Source organism: Hakea prostrata, chromosome 5 (genome assembly GCF_041222555.1).
Source record: "Hakea prostrata isolate BN-2017 chromosome 5, UWA_Hpros_2, whole genome shotgun sequence".
NCBI classification, from domain to species: Eukaryota; Viridiplantae; Streptophyta; class Magnoliopsida; order Proteales; family Proteaceae; genus Hakea; species Hakea prostrata.
Genome location: NC_142604.1, coordinates 11767824 through 11787395, shown reverse-complemented (window position 1 = coordinate 11787395; position 19572 = coordinate 11767824). Strand labels below are relative to the sequence as shown.

Here is a 19572-nt window from a genome sequence, read left to right as displayed (position 1 = left end):
AATTAAGTATGAATTGGCGGAAACAATTCAACTATAACAAATTTCAGCCACAGCTGATCCCAATTGTTCATAAAAACCCAAGAAAGTGATCTTCTTGGAAGATGAAATCATAAACTGAAGCACTCAACAAAGATTGGCCTATTTTGATTTTCTAATTCTTGATGTCAATCAAAATCAACTCATTTATCAGTCAAGAATTGGGATCGGTCCATTCTGATCCAATTGAGATAATTCATCATAACATGGAACTTCGACACTCATGTAAGTGTGACTGTATGAGGTTCAACAATACATTTGCTTGGGTCCACTGTCATGAACGAACCTTTGTGGATCGGCTCGGGGCTCAAGATCTACTGAGACTTAGGAGGGCGTTTACGTCATTGCTTTCCAAATTGCAAGTTCTTCTTTTTGGACAAAGACCCCAATGCTGATGTTGAACTTACACTTAGAACAATGTAATTAAGTGGGTATTTTAATGTTTGATTTGCAGCAATTGACATGGTTGATGCAAATCTCATATCTAGGAGATGCTTTTGAAGAAAATTCATCTCATGGCAGATTAAGAAAAATTAAAAGATCAGTCAAACGTTGAGTAGTAAATTGGAGTGCCCTTCTAAATTAGGATTCATTAGAAAAGTGATATGATTTTATACCGGATTTATACCTTTGAAAGTTATACTAAAACCGAACTTTAAAACCTATGCTTGATTCATCTTTGTCTACCTCTACTATCTACAACCACTCCTTGTTATCCATTCTATATTAATTCTTGCATCTTCATGACTTTTGTTCTTTCACGATTTCCTCCCCCCATTGATATTCCTCTCTTTTTCTATCATTTTCCTTTATTATATTTTTTTGGCGTCTTTTCCATGCAAGAATCCCAGTAATGTGATTTTCACCAATTGACTTCCAAATTAAGATTGCTGTGTGTTTTGTGGTGAAAGCAACAAATCAAGTTAGCATCTTTTTCACTTGTGAATGAACATGAAGGATCTGAGCGGCAAGACCTCTAGGGTTAATTATGACTTGTTGCCGTTTTCCAACATTCAAGACTTTTGTGTGGATTTACTCTATAACTCACATACTGATAGTCCAATGTTAAGGTGGATAATTTCCATAATGATAATAACCTGCTATAGTATTTGGTGGACTCATAATGCTATTCTTTTCAGGAATGAACAACCCAATCCCATAAAGGTTTTGAACTACATTAATTGTTGGCGTTATGCATTATAGCTTCAACCTCCAGACCACCAGGGTGCCTCACACACTACACATATGACCGAAGAAAATACTGATAATCTTTATTCAATTCTTCAAAAGAGCTTACCACTAGGACTTACAACATTATTTTGTATAGGTGAGGCACACATGATAACTAAGGAGGTTGTGTATTGCTGGGGTATAGTCCATCAAGGTCGATTGATATATTGCTAGTGACAAACTAAATGGTGGCACCGTTATCAAGGGAATCACCAAAAGAATAGCTTATGGATTGAAAATGGCTTTACAGTTAGCACTTCGGCTTAATTCCATCTGGGCCAACTGGGAGCAAATTAAAGATCTCGTACCGGTTTTGAAAAACCATGGCCATTAGAATTAATTTCAGATCTCCTATCCCTACTATTTAATATAAATAATATCTCAATCGAAGTTCACAACAATTCAAGACCTTAAATGTATGTAGTAAACTTGCCTTATAATCAATAGGAAGTAGGCACCCTACTTTTTTCAGTTGTAATTTGGTTCTCTCTGTAAAATAAAATAAAATAAAAAAAGTAAAGAAAGAAAAAAAAAGACTAATTAGTAAATAGGGTCTAACTGATAAATTGAGTTGTTCAAGGGGTAGCTGAGAATTTTCCCAAAAAAGAGCGGGATTCTAATCATAATGACGGAGTAAAATCGGTGATCGTTCTTCTATTTCGTTATAGTTTGTTAGGATTCTGATCAAACTGCAATTCTTGTTATAGCGTTGAACAGCGACTTTGCCCTCGGTTGGAGAACATAGACGAGCTGTGAAGTCCAGCGCCGGAACATTTTCGTGGTGGATTAGCGTTTTTCCAGGTGCAGAAATGGCGGCCATTAGAGTGTTAGCCGCAGCAGGAGGAGCGCTTCATCAAGGTAACAACGCCTCCAGTTTCCTCCTGAAGCAGCCATCTTCGCTAACGCATCGACGTCTCACTCTCAGCAGGTCAACTAAGAGGCTTTTCACATGTAGAGCTCTCCATGCTCCCCAATTTCAGATCAAAGAAGAGGGACATCCTGGGACTCTTGATTACAGAGTCTTTTTCTTTGACAATTCCGGCAGAAAGGTTCTTCTTTCATTTTTCTTATGGCGGATTTTTAGTATGTGTGTGCAGCAAGAATAAGCAATGAACCTCGGTTCAGATTAATCTATGTAGATTATGATGATATTTGGCTAATCTCTATCTTAAAATGACTTAATTTCTCTTTTGTATAGAAGTGGACTAAACCAAGTTATGAATTAGAATTCCAAGGCTTGTAACTTGCGAAACTTTCCAAGATTGTGTTAGTGTTTGAATTCTCTTACATTGAGCTTCAGTTCTCGATACTCTTTCAATTGGGACGGTAATGTGTGTTCCTGTTATTAAGCAACAGGATTGACAAATAGAAGTACACCATGAACATAGAAAACCGCCTGTCTAGTTACGCTTATACGGTATATAGGGACTGCTACCTTGATGTGCAGTTTGAGAGTTGCTGTTTGATCAAGTTGGCTATGTACTAAAAATGAAGTTATAACTACTTGGCAGATTTCTCCTTGGCATGATATACCGTTGCAATTGGGCGATGGTGTTTTTAATTTTATTGTTGAAATACCAAAAGACACAAGTGCAAAGATGGAGGTTGCTACTGATGAGCCATATACTCCAATAAAGCAGGACATGAAGAAAGGCAAACTCCGACACTATCCGTAAGTTTTATCCACCATCTTCTTGCTCTAACTCTATTTTTGTTAGGACACTTAAGGTTTACAATCAAAGATAGTCACTGAATTGTCATGTGAAAAAAAAAATGTATGCCTATTATGTAGTATGCAACAACAGTGTTTAATGTTTCATGGATGACAGTAAAATGTTGTTCATAATGGTCTTCTTTGTCTACTTGCATAATTAGATGAAGTTGAATTATTGATTTAACTTGTAATGTATGTGCTGGACTGGTTCATCAACAGGTGGCATTGCACCTTCAATGTGTACAGCTGTATGATACGATACATTATCTCCATCCCCATTGATTGTCCATTTCTTGTGTTACATTATCTTAACTTGTTGTCCTGTTTCTTAATAGGATTTACATGCTTGCCTTCTAGCTCTTGTGCCTAATGTTTCATGGATGACAGTAAAATGTTGTTCACGATGGTCTTCTTTGTCTACTTAACATAATTGGATGAAGTTGAATTATTGTTTTAACTTTTAATGTATGTGCTAGACTGGTTCATCAACAGTTGGCATTGCACCTTCACTGTGTACACTTGTATGATATGCTACATTATCTCTATCCCTATTGATTGTTCATTTCTTGTTTTTACATTATCATAAGTTGTTGTCCTGTTTCTTAATAGGATTTACATGCTTGCCTTCTAGCCCTTGTGCCTAATCAGTTGCATTTTGAGCTTGCATATTTTTTCACCTCTTCTATGATTTGTCTTCCTTCCATAGAAGCTGGTGTAATTGAGTGAGTATTATCTGATAAATTTTTTAGGCTGTGATACCATTACAGTTTTTTCTTTTTTTCCCCCGAATTTTATCAATTATTTTTAGTTTTTCACTTTATATTGTACATTAATGTTGCATTTGGTTGTTTCACTAGAAGATTGGGAAGGCAAAGTTGTTCCTGAATACTCTGCAATATTCATTTGGTCGTTAGTCTTTTTTTATTTTTATTTTTTGGGAGGCGGTGAGGGGGAGCTGGAGGATAGGAGGCAATACCAAGTACAATTTTGGGAAATTATTCCCCAGAAAATGCTTTCCACAGAAGAAGGGGAAACACAACGGGGCAAGGAAAGTCAAGGAAGGTCTTTTACTATGGAACCAATCAACATTGTGAGGTGAAACCTTCCTTTTCCTTTCCTGTTGAAGTATTATTGAGGTTTCCTAATTGGAGTAGACTCCTCTTTTAGTTATATCTTTTGTTTTCTTATATTCTTTTATATTGGTTTCATATTTTATGTTAGACTAGGTTTCCTAATATTTAGGATTGGTTTTTCTATTCTATTTGCTTTGTATTTCCTTATCCTACTCAAAGTAGGATTTACTCAGATTTTCCCTTATGATGCAAACATAGCACTAAAAATTTTACTTGGTATAGTGTATATGACTTATCCTGTAAATACTAATACTAGTCCCTGAATCACAGGGTTAGGTATAAAACTAGGCTCAGCGATGCTAAAATTGTGTGTTGAACTAGAAGGATCAGGATTTCAAAGGAGTGAAAATTTAATACGAGTTTAAAATTTTCCTTCAACTCCAACACTTTATGTCTTGTTAATTTATGGGGAGGGACTTTTGAACTGGTGAATTTACCCTATGTCTCATCATATTGAAGGATACCCTTCCTTACTTGACTTCTGGGTGTCTAGTTTTGTATTGATCAGTTCATTATTTTCTGACTCCTGCTGGTATTTCTTCAGCAAATTGTTATTCCATTCTAATACAAAATTTTGAAATCTGAGCCACATGTTATTCTTTTCTCTCTCACATGCAGCTACAACATAAATTGGAATTACGGATTGCTTCCACAGACATGGGAGGACCCATCTTTCGCAAACTCAGAAGTTGAAGGGGCACTAGGAGATAATGATCCTGGTATGTCAATGTGCTGCAGCTTCATCCCAATTAAGTAATGGTAGACTTCATTGATGCTTTTTCTCCAGTCAGCGCTTTTCAAATCCATCCTTGTTATCAATCCTAAGATATGCATGTGTTGCCTTTTCATTTCTTACAAGGCCATTTTAGCCTACCCCTGACACTTCCAACTCATTTAATCTACTTCAAACCAGCATTCAAAGATCCCCATCACATGTGGCACCTCAGACAACTTTCTCAGTACTTATTATGTATAGTAGCTACTTCTTAATTACTTCTAATTTGTTTATTCCTTATTTTGATTGTTTCCTGCTCAACATTCAGATTCATACATCATTTGCAATACGAGTGTCCTATAAAAGTTTCCTTGAGATTTAAAGATATACACTATTGTAGAACACTCTTAAGGCATACTTCTTCACTTCATCCACCCTATTTTAAACCTTTGTGCAACACTTTCATCTTGTTCTCTTTGCTTGAACTTAAGTAGCTACAATTTTCACTTTATGCATCTCCTTGTCATCAACTTCTAAGTTCTAACATCCCCACATGCTGTCTTATTGTTACTAAAGTTACACACATGTACTCTATTTTTATATTGTACCTTAATGCCCTCGGATTTGTAGGTTGATCTCCATAATTCCCCCCACCACATTTATCCCAGACTCGAGAATTAGGGTCAGAACCACGTTGGGTGTTGTCAACAGTGCTGGATGTCAAGCAGATTATTTCTATTACTGCCGGGGAATATTTTATTGAAAGAATATGTTGGGAGCTCAATGATATGATGGAATAATTTTCTATCTATTTAAATTTAAGTTTAGTTTCTAAGTCTTATTGGATACTTTGTGGTTAACAATAGCTTCCTAGTAGTTACTATTTTGGTAATTTCCTTTTTATGTAATAGCACTAAGATCTTTCCTTTTAAAGGATTTTCAATTTTAGTACTCCCTGTCACATAGAGAGTTACTTATTTTCTTATCCAGCCTTTATTATCTATTTGCACAAATAGATGTAGCACACTTCATATGAAGTTCATGGCTACAGTAGTGAAGCAGCAGCAGCTCCAGGGTGGTGATCTTAGGACTGCGACTAGTGGAGCTGCTTTTTCTAGAAGCCTCGGTGGCTAAGCCAAGTTGATTATTCCCTCCTTTTTTATTGTTCTTTCAGTTTCCGCAAGTAACTTCATGCTTACGTGGCCTATCATTAGGTCATTTGTAGTCCTCCCTTTATGTTCTATTATTCCTACTGTTACTCTTCACTTATTTTCTGCAGGTTTACTGAATTTGGGAGGCACCTGACGATCAGTGTGAGTAATTGCTTGTCTTATGAGTTACTAAATTCACACTAGTTTCTCATAATCTTGCCATCAGTTCTCCATGATATTTTAGATTCATAATCCCCCTACTAGGAATTCCATTCTGGCCATACTTTTAGCCCCATGGTTGGGTGGATCAAGAGAGATAGTTCTGTCATTTTTAGCACTAGATTTTGAATTTGGATTCACTTTGGTTCTGGTTTTTATTCTTTTGTCCCTTCAGCATAGTAAACCACCTCAGTTTATGATTAGCTCAAAAAATATGGGCATAGAGCTGATCCTTGGTGTAATCTTCTCTTTTTTTTGGGGGGTGTGTTGGAGAAGATGTTATCCAATTTGTAATTACATACATTATCCATCTCCACATATTTACTCAAGACATTATTCTTATCCGACAGTTAAAACACTTTTTAGGGATAATATGACAAGCTTTTCTACACCCATCAAGACCAAATGGTGATCTTGCATTCTGTAATTTTTCTCATTGACCTGAGCAAATAAATTGACTTCAATGGTTGATTTCATGGCTGAAATTGAATTCGGTTATCTGAAATTTTAGAAACTTGTCTTAAGCATGTTTCAACGGTCACACTCTGTCCCCTTTTATCCATTTGTTATTCATCCAATCAAAACTCAAGTGAAATGGTCTTTCATGGTCCAAGGGAATGGTTTCCTAGCCTACAGACGAGGAAAATCAGTTTGTACAATTTTGTCACCCTAATGGTTTTCATGAGAAATGGAAAGTTTTGGATTCACATAATTGAAATTATTGTTAATTTTGTCTAATTTAACTTTCAGTTGATGTTGTCGAGATTGGCAGTCGCCAGGGAAAGATGGGGGAGATTCTGAAAGTCAAGCCCTTGGCTGCATTAGCCATGATTGATGAGGGCGAGCTTGACTGGAAAATAGTTGCAGTCTCGTTAGATGACCCAAGAGCTTCTCTTGTGAATAGTCTTGATGATGTAGAGAAACATTTCCCGGTAAACTGAATTCTCTTTATGCTCAATGATTTTTCTACAAATGCTAGTGTGTTGTTGTAGAACTGTCCCTCCATATACTTTCTAATATGCCTCGTTTTGTTATGTTAGAAACATCTGGTAATATTCATTAAACGGTCTACAAAAACTAATATCCACTTTCAGAGATTCAGTAGAACTAAGTCTATAGCTATCTAGGGTTTGTAGCTAAACAGTAACACTAAAGAAAGTTATCTAGGGTTTGTAGCTAAACAGTAACACTAAATATAGTTAAGTCTACCCAAAATAAATAAAGTTAAAGTCTGTTGCCGACTGATTTTTTAAAAAAAGAAGTCGTGCATATGAATGGTAATCATTTCCCAGTGAACTGAATGCTCTTTATGCTCAATGCATTTTTTTTTGGGATTGGGTGGTGGGGTGTGGTTTTTTTATTTAATTTTTTTTTTTTTTTTTTTGGGGGGGGGGGAGGGAAGTTCAGTGTTGCTGCATACTGATTTTTCTTTCAAATGTTCACAAAAAACTGGAACCTGAAAAAGGGGCCAAAAGAGAAAAATGTGTACTGATGTCCCAGAAGAAGTTTCCCTTTGGATATCATAAACATGTGACATTTTTGTTCCTAATTTGAATTCAGAGACTTATCCTTTACGCTGTCGTAACCTCTCTCTATCCATTGGAAAAAGGAAAGTTTCTGTAAAGATAAAACACAACCTCCAGAAAAATAAAGAAGAAAATATGGCGAACATCCAAAAAAGGGTCTCAGATGGAATGTCACAGAACTTCTCGTTTCTTTTGGTGATACTAACTCCTTGAGTTTGAAGCAAAGGGTGGGAATGACCGCATAGATCAAAATATAAAAAAATAAAAATAAAGCATGCGATTCAATCATATGATTGTCTGAAATGTGTTATTTTTATATAAATAATATATAGGAATAACAGAAAAAAAAGTGAATGTTGCAGAAAGGAGTCTAAGACTTAATTCTTTTTTTTTATTACACCTATTGAGATTGGCTACGGATTCTCATTTTTACTATGGGAACTTGTTTGAGTCAGAAATCAAACATTGGCTCTGAGATAGAACGTGAAATATTTTGTATATATCTCAATATTTTCAGAACTTCTATTAATTTTCAGAGTCGCTTGATCTAATATGGAGTTGATTTCCAGGGCACGCTGACTGCAATTAGGGACTGGTTCAGAGACTACAAACTCCCAGATGGAAAACCTGCTAACAAGTTTGGTCTTGGCAACAAGGCAGCAGATAAGGTAAATTGAGGTTTTTTTTTTTTTTTTTTTTTTTTTTTTTTTGATAAGAAGAAAATTTCATTAAATTAAAAACACTTACACCCATAATTTTTAGTTGAATTACCTGTTCCTATTAGTTCGGATTGATGGCTAACTTTCAAACAAACCTTAGAGCATTGGGAGGGAAGTTAAAATACATATTTGGGCGCAACCTTGATTAACATATCTATATGTTGTAAAGACGATGTTCCAAAATTTGATTTTGGTAACAGATTTGGCAACTCTTCTATATTGCACCAAATTTCCTGTATCCCAATCCCTTGTGTTGCTGCCTGATCCATCCCATATTGTATTCCAAAAAGAGCTGCTTCTAGCTTGTCCGGTATCTGCACGGTTCCAAAATTGATGGACTCTATATGTCCATTCCTGTGCATCCCAATGCTCCATCCTGCCATCCCTAGGTGCTGGTTAAGTACTCCTGCACATATTAATACAATATTATTAGTTTTTTGGGATGATGTTTGCACCAATCCTGCCATTCCAAAATTGAGGTTTTTTTGTATTACCTTATATGTCTCTTCTTGGAAGCATTTCAGTTGTTCACAAAAGTACTTTCAATTTGTTGTGCACTGGGGAAGCACATCTTGGGATTAACTCTGTACAACCTGCTAAAAACAGAATGGGGTTCAACTCACCTAAGCAGTGACTGGTAGCAGTTGTTCATTATTATTATTTTTATGTGTTTGTGTGGGAGTGGGGTGGCTTAGAAGAAGCTTTAGAGGCATGCAACCTGCGGTAGCTTGTCATTAATACCACTATGTGCAATGGCCCTGTATGTTTATAAATTGCATTTGCAAGTCACATTTGAGAGAAACAAGGTACGTGGTCTGATATACAACCATCTTTAATTGATACATTTAAATTGCACTAACAACATGCCATCTTAATTTCAGCATGGGATGGTTCATTGATTCTTTGGTTTGTGATTTTAGTTGACCTTTACTTCGTGTCTATGACAAGCAGGATTATGCTCTTAAGGTCATCGCTGAGACAAATGAATCTTGGGCCAAACTGGTGAAGAGATCGATTCCCTCTGGAGATCTTTCACTAGTGTAAATGTCATTCTTCATTTGATTGCTGTTACAGTACTTAGTGGTACGTCTCATTCTTCTGGTCACATCATGAATTTCATTCTTTGGGTGAGCGAGATCTGGGGACAATTTTTTCTTTCTAGATGACCAAATGCTTAGCATCTTCTTCTTCTTCTTTTTGTTGTAATTGCATTTTGACAGTAATATGCTCTTAGGAAATGAAGTCTGGCAGGGATATAATCAATTATAATGTGAAAACTAGATGCAGGACTATTGTAATTGAAGTTTGACAGTGATCACTATTATATATATATAGATTGGCTGAATTTAGTACCGAAGGCTTCTATACAAGTAAAGTGTTTTGACCTAGGCTATAATGGTGGTCCATTGACCGGTACACTAAGGTCAACTGTTAACTAGACTTTTATCAAACTGGATCAAAAGAAATGATATCATTGAGACATTGAACCAAACATAAAAATCATTCTAAGCCAAAATTCATTTGAAAAGAACATTTTTCACTTCTTACTTTTAAAATATTTATTCAATAAATCAAAATCAAGCCAATCTCAAGTGTACTAGGGAAGAAAATTTTCACCTGCCAAAATATTTCAGATATGTGTTGGGCGTAATTATGTTTGGATACTTGGAAGACAACTTTTACCATCGAAGAGCCTACTGGTAGTGTTCAAAATTTCGAGCTCTTAGAAACGGACATGACATTTAAATCTTTTTCACGTTTAAACATCTTCACATTTTTTGTGATATATACTTGTTCAAGTGTTTGAAAATTGATTGGATAACAAATTTAGCTTTATACTCTTTACTTTTTCATCGCCATAGTAAATTCATTACACCTTTCAATCATAGATATATTTAAACGGTTTAAATCTCATCTTGTGTAGTTTTTTTTTTTCTTTCCTTTTATGTATCTTTATTGTATAATTATGTTATGGGCCACAATCTTTTTTTTACAGAACTGTGGTTCAGATGGGCTAACTTACACATACCTTGACTACTCCCTAGGGATGTAGCTGTTGCATATAATTTAAATGCCTCTGCCCCTTGCCTCGAGGGAATTCAAACTTTATCCTCCTACGTAGAACTGTTGGTTTTTGCCAATTGAGTCATCCATCGGAGTTACATTTTGACCAATATCGTTAGATTCAGATCTTTGTTTGTTGGGCTATCGCTATACATACAATTAGTAATATCCATGGGGAGGTCTTGGGTTCGCAACCATCCGGCGGCACCTATATTAGTAATATCCCCCAATATAAACTTACCAGCTGCAATATATATATATATATATATATATAAAACAAATCGGATATTTTACAATTGGGTTTTTAGGGTAAATTCAGAAAATTTAAAAACTGAAGTGTAGAACTAATTTATATATATTTACATTCGTACCTAAATCTGGTCGTCGGATTACAAGACATATATGCGTCCTCATCAGCGTCGACACAAAGATATCCATACAATTTATCCCACATCGAAAATTAAAAATTGAAAAATCCATCATTTAATTTAAGCCATTATGTGCAATATCACGACTTTGAAAACTGTGAGGGCTTAACCAAAGCGGACAATACCTAGGAGGATCACATGGAAATGGCTTATGCTTAGTCAATATGACAGCGCCAAAACCAAGTTTAAAGTAAAAAATATCCTCCCATCAGGCATTTGACCAAACGGATATTTCAGTGGGTGTCAGTAGCCACTGTTTTCTGTTTCTAATTTTCGATGTGGGACAAACTGTACTGACATCTTTATTTCAGCGCTGATGAAACAAATTCAATAGTGACTGACACAAATTCAACCCCTCAAATTTTATCCTTAAGTTGAAGCATTTCCCAGTTACCCCCAACACAACCCCAAAAAAATAAACAAAGAAAAAAAAAGTTCAAGCATTTCCCTCCCCTCCGTGCCATAACATTACCTATTCTTCCTCTTCAAATTTTTGGGGTTCTAGAGTTTGATCTGCCATATTGCTAACTACAATGAAGGCCAAAACTCGACATGGACACATGATAGAAACAATGCATGGCTTAAAAAACCGAATCTACAATGAATGGGCAAGTTAAACCCCTGATTGATAGTAAAAACAAATGAAAAGCCACTTGAGAGAATGAGCATGGATGTAATTAAGAACGAGATCCAGCTGAATGGGTTTAGTTTTAGAAGGAAAATCACAAGCTCTCAATGGACTGACAGAACCCTTTCTTTGGTTTTTTTTTTTTTTTGACAGATCACACATCATTACACATTGAGACTGTACATATTTTGCAAACAATATGATATCTTCTTCTTGCCAATATAAACACTTGCTAATTACAATATTTGCACGAAAACGTGATGGTTAGTGAAGTCAACATGAAGGCAGCCATGCTTACTTGCTTAGCCGAATCGACAGAAGAATCATCATGCGGACTCTTCTTGGGTCTCTATCATGTTTCCATCAAGTAATGGCCTCAGATTTGACCTTTCAATTGCCAAGGCTTGATTCTCCATGTCTTCATTGAATCTGTCCACACTATGGAAAAATATCCCTGCAAATGTAGACAAAAGGTATATTACAAAGAACTGTAGGCAAGAAATGAAAGGGAATATACCTGGGTCTCCCTTGTCTTTTGACAGGATTTGGACTCGAAAACTAAAACTAACAAAGGAAAACTGCACGACAATTTCGACACTACTACGCCTTTATACTAGCAAAGCTATACATAATAGCTAAACCAGGTCCATTTTTATCATATCAAAATTTTGTGCATAGGACTACAAACAGAGAGTTTACTAAAACAGTAGTAAACCTAACATAGGATAGAAAATGTGAGAAAATAGTGCCTCCTGGAAAAGCAGACCACCATAGCTGATCCCTTTTCTGCCCCTGTTCTTCTCGCATGGATATGCTGCATGATCTTTTTAAATGCCCTTTTAACAATCTCCAACCCTAGGAATTTTCTCCTAATAAACCTGTATCCAAAACCCTAGAAGATGACTAGTCCTAGTAAGAGCGGGACTGTAAAGATCTTTCATATTCCTCCATTTATTTATTTATTTATTTATTTAAGTAATAATTCCCCTAGAGTGGGCTTCTCTTTTCACCTGTATATCTATCTATATTTTCACATTTTATGCATGGAAAGAAACACCTTAATCAATGGTTAATATACAGAAAAGCAAGCATTATTGAAGCCCACCAGTCATCACCCACTCAAGAAGTAGAAAACATATTTGGAAATGCACACTAATATAACATACAACTGTTAGACAAAATAGAACACTGATGTTGAGGCATATTAGGCAGGCTAATGAGTAGTATCAAGGACTAATTACAACCTTAAAAATGTCACAGAACCATTAATACGGATCAGCAAAAGCACAAGTATCAAACTAAATATCAAATGGTGGCTTAAGACTCACACCTTCATAATTAAACTAAAGTAGAAAAACAACGAAGTAAATGAAATAGAAAAATTTATACAATATGGGCAGGTTTTTAAACAGTACAAAGCGGCTATATAGACCAAATTCTACATTTTAAGTACTGTTAAATGCCAGGTTTAAATTTAAGCAAATACATAGTTTATCAACCCCATGTAAATCATCAAAATACAGTACAATGCCAAAGCAACAAATGAAATACAATACTGAAGGATCTGACAATATTACATTTGAAATTACATAATACATTGCTCAATTCAACAAATAAAATGTTAACACTACACCATTACAATAATAAAAGAGTAAAAACATTTGGCACACACAAAGTGAAACCAATAGTGAAGTAGACAATCATCTTTATTATGTAATACAAAATTATATGTCCCTTCTAGTAGGTAGCAGCCTAAGCACAAAATGGGGTCTTGTGTTGAACTATCACCGGGGCTGGGAAAATGTAGGCTGGTGCCTAGCTTTTACTTGTAAGTGGGTTTCATTGGGACCAATAGCCTCACCCATGAGGCCATGACACCTGTTTCACTTGTTAGCACTGAGGAAAAATGAAAAAAGCTCTATTTTCCCCAAAATGAAAAACATGGGTACACCTTTTGATTTCTAATTGCAAAAAACACAGTGCAGGGAAATAACAAATACAGTACAAGGTAAAAGATTCCAAGATCTAATCCGTAAATTTCATTTTTGGGGGTTCCTTTCCTGTGTCAAACATCTCTATTTATGTTTCAGGACTGCCTCAGTTTCACATCCAAAAATTTCTAGGGCAAACAAATCCAAGAAGTCCTGCCACTGCAGGGCTTATGCAGGTTTACACAAAAGCTGCTTCCTGACTAGGTTGCAGTGGTGCAACCATACTTTTTCACTTTTTTTCTATTGATAAAAATTTCCTTTTCATGAATATCCCAAGCACTGAATTTTTCTGCGATGTGTAAGATGGACTGGTAATTGAGTACATCATACCTATAAACCATATTCCAGCAGAAATGAACAAGACAGATGTTAGAATAAGAGCAGTTTCCCTCCAGTTGTTAATAGAATCCTACAAGAGAAATTACAGATAAATACATAAATAAGCAATTGTGTGTATACATAAAAATACCATTAAACAAATGGCTCATAAAAAATAAGTCAATGAAATATTCGCAGAAGCACCATAGCTCCAAGAGAACAACAAACGCAGATTTTAATACTAAAATAAAGTTATTATAAAAAGTGATTGAGAGGCACTAAATCATAGAAGTTGTCAATAGACTAGTTCACTTTGTAAAGCTTGTACATAAAAGGAAGATGAACTAATGTTGTTCTAGACTGGAAGGAATCCATCTTGAAGATATTAGCCAAGATATATTATGAACTGGTAAGTTAGGTTAAATCAACAAGGACTTTAGTTCAAAAATAGAAGACCTAGGTTTGATCGTAGGGTAAGGTTCTCTGATGTTGAAGAGTATCTCAGTGAGGGTCTGGTGTTTTGTTGTTGATATTCCACTGAAATTAAAAGATCAGTAAATAAGGGTTCACCCCCAGCTTTTGAGAAAGAAAACGATGAAGCAATCTAGGGTTTTCAATGCTCAGAATGAGTTCCAACTTGGATCATGTTCTCATAGAGCAGTGAGAGTAATAGGATCCAAATATGGTAACATTTTAATGGTTGAATTGATCTATAAAGATTTTAGGGTTTGTGGAAGATATCCAGAGATGGGAGGAAAAGCTAAGGTTTATGGTTTAGAAGCTTAGAAGAAGAACTGGGCCTAGATATAATTCAACTGATACTTATTGAAGATCTTTTTGAATGGTCGAAGATGTTCTTGGGAGGAAAAAAAGGGAAGTAGCCAGGTTTGGTATATCAATCTTTTATGGATTGCTCCTAACTCTTAGAAAAAGGTTATATTCTTTACTCAAATTCCTAGTTTGACTCAACAGGATTTATGGTCACTCTAAGAAACTACTTGGTGGATAAACTAAAAATGTAACTCTACTATTTAAGTATCCAAACCTAAAAATAAGAGGGTCACTGTAAAAGAAACGCTGTTTTCTCTTCTCCTTCATTCTCATCATCCCACTCTCTTTCCTCATCATCATTATTATTATAATTTTTTTTTTTTTTTGGGGGGGGGGGGGGGGGGGGGTGGTGTTGAAAAATTAAGAAAGAAGTGTTAGCTGGCAAATCATGGCAAGGAAAAATAAAAGATGGAAGAATTTAATAATGAAAAGAGAAGGATAAGAGAAATTAGGAACTGAGGACAGGAATTACAAAGTTGAATAAGACCCACAACACATACTACCAACAAATATCCCAACAATGAGCAGTATTTGAAGTTTGAACACCAATTGGCTGAGCCTGGATACAGTTGACTGAGGTGTCTTTGGAGCACATAATCGAGCCTTTTCACTGAGGTGGACCAACTAATAAAAGATGTGCACTCCAATACTCCAATCAGCAGCATCTTAATCCAAGTACATAGGCCAAATATATGACTCTTAACTACTGGCAGTGCTACATTGGTAAAAGTGATACATATATATAAACTGGTTTTCATAGTATAGAATTTAAATTAACAAAAATGAAAATAGTAAAGAATGTAAATTAACAAAAGAACTGATGAAATCATCAATACTATGCATACATAATATGACCAATAGTTCTCAAGTAAAAAGTCCCAGCTAACTGTTTTCAAAGATGTTGGAGATGGAAATGTAAATATGAACCTGGAGAACCCCAACAAGTGGTGAGGAAGGAACATCTCCAAAGATGTGGATTGAAACAGTAGACATTGCCATAGATAATGGTCTCATACTGGGAGTAACAGAGTGAAGGCACACATAATTCACAGGACCCTGCAGAGGCGAATTAAATTGTTAGCGTATTAACAAAGATAGTCACAAGTACATATTTTAAGACCAAAAAACTATTAAATGTAATAATACAGAGAGAAATAACTATTCCAGCTAGATGATTGGCACTGAACATGGAGATGTATTCAACAACAACAACAACAACAACTACTCAGCCTTAGCCCAACTAAATGGGGTCTGCTACATGCATCCTTGCTTTGTAATAAGTTCTATTTGAGGTCATATTAGATACATGGCCTAAGCCATTCATTTCTTTTTTTCAGTTTCCAGCCCTAATACAGCCTGACAGAACCCTAGTTCATACTTCATACCCCTACACCCTAAAAGACCCTCCACTCATCATCTCCAATAAACCCTAACCCTAAGACTGAAAGTCTGAAACTGAATTTAAAATACTCAAAAAACAGATTATGTTTTCAGTCTAGGACTGGTACAAAAGCCCCTTGGGCTGAACCTAGTAACTCCTCCCAATCATTCCCTACTTAGTCCTAGGCCTTCCAACCCTAGCTCCAAGGTTTGGAATTCAAGGCTCCCTGAGCCGCAGGGCTATTTGAGCATAAATAGCTGCTGTCCACCTGTAATTTGCTTTAAAAACAGGGTCAAAACCCTAAAATTACTGTACCCTAGAAGAGGATCCCTAAGACTGGCCCCTGACTTGGGGTTAGATCACAAAGCAACCGCAAAACAACTCAATATGATCATTTCTTAATTTATCCTTCCTAGCTTTGCCGCTCATCCATCTCAACACCCTGTTATCTAAAAGAAAAAGAATCATCTAGCAGCTTGAAAACAGTGAGATTGAACTTGATGACTCAAATCAAATGATAGCATACAACCCCTTGAAAGACACCATACCTTACTACAAGTTAGTGATATCAAATCATACAGTTTGTAAGGATGGGATGAGCTAGTGCTATCTTTCACAAATATGGACATTAGGAGACTAGAGATATGGCAGCAGATATTTCCCCCAATACCTAACTCAGCACACAGAGCAGAGGCTTGTGCCAAATTTAACAAAGCAAGCATAGCATTTGCCTTCACTCTATTCAACACTAGACAATATGTTTAGATTGTAAAGCCAAAATAACATATTTGAGAGGAGCAGTTGGTTTAACAAAATATGTTCCAATTACAGAAACTTCTTTTTTATTAGGCACACTTTCTCTTGGTTTACTCACTTGAGACTACCCAAAACCCTGCTTACAGAAATCAATTCATTAAGTAACAACACAACAGAAGAATCTCAATTCCGCATTATTTCAGGCCTATTAGGCTCATGGTTAATAGTAGTAGTATTCTCTTAACTTAAAAGGCAGATTTCAAACCATGGTCATGACTTATAAAACACAAGATTGTAAGGATAGGTGATATGAAATAATGCAACCTCCATCTCCAAAACCTAACATTCGTTGCTGCTGTTGGCACATCCAAATGAGGATGCTTCAAATTATTGAAGACAATGGCAACTCTACACTTTTGTATCAAGAAACATGCCCTTATTAAGGTAGCTGGATAAGAAACAAATCAAAGGTAGATCTAAAAGAGGACAATTCACTATAAATTAGAGAAAAACTGAAACAGTACTACACAGAGTTTTATATCACTACCTACTTCAACCTCTTAGTAACAAGGAACCAATGGCAACAAGGGAGTGATTTCAGAGATCAACTCTCATTTATGTGCTCATGGATCAAAATGAGAGTTCAACTCTCAATTACGTGCTTAGAGGAGTTGCAAGTTGTAACTACAAAAAATAAATGGGAGGAAGAACAAGACTCAAATCAGTCCTAGTTCTTCACAGCAAGAAGAATTTCAGCAGGTATGGCACCGGGGTTAAGAGTAACTTATGTCAGAGATACCCCCCCCTCTCTCCCCAGAGTATTAAAATGAAAAAAAAAAAGGCAAGAGAAAGACTAACAATGAGTAGGAACAAATACAAAAATAAATACAAGAGCAACTGGATCTGACAAAACAAGGGGGCGGGGTTTGGTTATCACTAAACAAAGGAGAGAAGTATCGGATAAACATGTAGTACATCCAAATGCGATTCTCCAGAACCGCAATTCTCTGCATTGCCCTGAATTGGCAGAATGGGGTCTAAGTGTCCTCAGAAGTATCAGCATTTCTCCATAATTTTCTTTAAATAAAGATAGCTAAAGCAAGATTGTCAGACAGATCGATCATAAATCCTCCTCTCAGAGTTATGGGAATATACAATAGATGGAATTGTTCAATTTGAAAACATCACCACCAACAAGCATTAGTTTAGTTTAATGATTTAATAAGTGGTATAACTTATTATTAGCCTTTTAGTGGAAAAATAAAAGCAGGAACCAAAAGTTATCCATGTGTACTCCACTGCAAAGCAAGGAAATTATCCATGCACGGAGGTAGCAAAATCAACCTGCTGATTACATAGTGGATTAACACCCTTCTTGGATATTATGATTCAGCCTGAAATTCTGATTACTTCTGATATGATAAAGATCTATTATAGAAAATCGATGTGACTGTTTAAGGGCTTATTGCTTTGATACTGACTGTTGATTGCAGGGTCAGTCCTGCTTTGTTCTAGAGTCTGTACCAAACTTAGGCATGTCTAAAGCTGGTTCCTAGGAAACTACCTATTACTGTATATATTTCTTCTTTATACATGAAATTTACCTGTAGGCGAAAAAAGTAGGTACCGAAACAACTCTCAGAATATGATTTAAGAGTGACTATCAAAAAGGGCAAAAAAGAAAAACAAATGCTCATCAAGTAATTACCATCTGCAAATTGCAATGACCTTACTAAAATCGTTACCTTGACATAATTCTTAATTGCCTTCATTGTAATTTACCTGGGTGGCAAAGACCATCAATTCACCAATTGAAAAAAGAGCTATAAAACCATATAGGTTCCTTGAACAAAAAGAACTGAAGCAAAATATTGCCCCCAGGAAAGTCGCTCCAGAAAGAAGCTGCAATAGAATTCAAGAGATCTTCAATAATATTAGGCATTACAGAGGAAGAAAACGAAAAAAAGGAGCTAGATAATGTTCACATCAACTGAAATAGTAAACCTCCTATAATGATGATCGAAGGGGGAGGGGTGATACAAATGAGAAGTAGGGAAAAGTTTCACACTTGCTGTAGCTCTCTTCATCTTTACATATCAGAATAACGTATTCTGATATGGAAATTCCCCGTGAAAAAACGGGCCAGATATTCTTCTCTCACTCTCACCCTCACCCACCCACCCCCTTAAAAAATTACGACCCTCCCAGAAAGCCAGTACTTAACCAGGAAGGAGGAAGACAACGGGAAAGCCCCCTGTCTGCTCCTGTTCTCCTGTGTTCCAATAATTACGACTCTCCCAGAAAGCCAGTACTTCATCCAGGAAAGGAAGGAAAAGACAACGGGAAATGTGACCCACCATGATAAACAAATTTAGTCCACACAACCAACCTCCATACTAAGTTTATGCATCTCCTGAATACTCACATTCAAAACCTAAGTTTTTCAAATGCACAAACTTGGTCTGCATTTGTCAGTCCTCTTATCACTCTTAGTTTCTTATTTTCTGAATGTCTTCCCTTTTTCTTTTCTTCTTTTTTAACTTTTCAGAGGAATTTTTTTTGGCCGCCAAGGTTTTTTTTTTTTTTTGGGAGGGGGGGGGTAGGCTGGTTGATGCTGAGGAAGCTGCCTACCAAAAACCTCAAAGTTGAGCTTCTGTAGAATTTCTCCTTAGTTGATGGCTGAGGGCCATCATACCTTCTTAAACAGTATGTGAGTGGATAGCTTGTCTGAA

The 19572-nt window shown here is 36.1% G+C and overlaps 2 protein-coding genes across 2 annotated transcripts in view; one reads left to right on the top strand and one right to left on the bottom strand.

Annotated features, from left to right (window-relative positions):
• Nucleotides 1-1860: 1860 nt before the first annotated feature.
• Nucleotides 1861-10211, top strand: LOC149015147 (soluble inorganic pyrophosphatase 6, chloroplastic-like). Its single transcript, XM_089154917.1, has 6 exons — nucleotides 1861-2315; nucleotides 2778-2938; nucleotides 4732-4832; nucleotides 6949-7130; nucleotides 8294-8392; nucleotides 9395-10211. The coding sequence occupies exons 1-6, from the start codon at nucleotides 2076-2078 to the stop codon at nucleotides 9485-9487; spliced, it is 876 nt and encodes a 291-aa protein (XP_089011043.1). The 5' UTR covers nucleotides 1861-2075; the 3' UTR covers nucleotides 9488-10211.
• Nucleotides 10212-11360: 1149 nt separating this feature from the next.
• The window catches only part of LOC149015146 (putative sphingolipid transporter spinster homolog 2), a 45009-nt gene continuing 36797 nt past the window's right edge, over nucleotides 11361-19572 (bottom strand). The window contains exons 13-16 of the mRNA XM_089154915.1: nucleotides 18623-18742; nucleotides 15631-15759; nucleotides 13885-13963; nucleotides 11361-12017 (exon numbers count right to left, since the gene is read on the bottom strand). Coding sequence (XP_089011041.1) covers nucleotides 11890-12017; nucleotides 13885-13963; nucleotides 15631-15759; nucleotides 18623-18742 — 456 coding nt within the window. The 3' untranslated portion in view covers nucleotides 11361-11889. The remainder of the gene's footprint in view (nucleotides 12018-13884; nucleotides 13964-15630; nucleotides 15760-18622; nucleotides 18743-19572) is intronic.

Coding starts and splice junctions, on each gene's coding strand:
- LOC149015147 (XM_089154917.1), top strand. CDS start 2,076: ATGGCGGCCATTAGAGTGTTAGCCGCAGCAGGAGGAGCGCTTCATCAA. Junction 7,131..8,293: donor ATGTAGAGAAACATTTCCCG/GTAAACTGAATT, acceptor GTTGATTTCCAG/GGCACGCTGACTGCAATTAG. Junction 8,393..9,394: donor GCAACAAGGCAGCAGATAAG/GTAAATTGAGGT, acceptor TATGACAAGCAG/GATTATGCTCTTAAGGTCAT.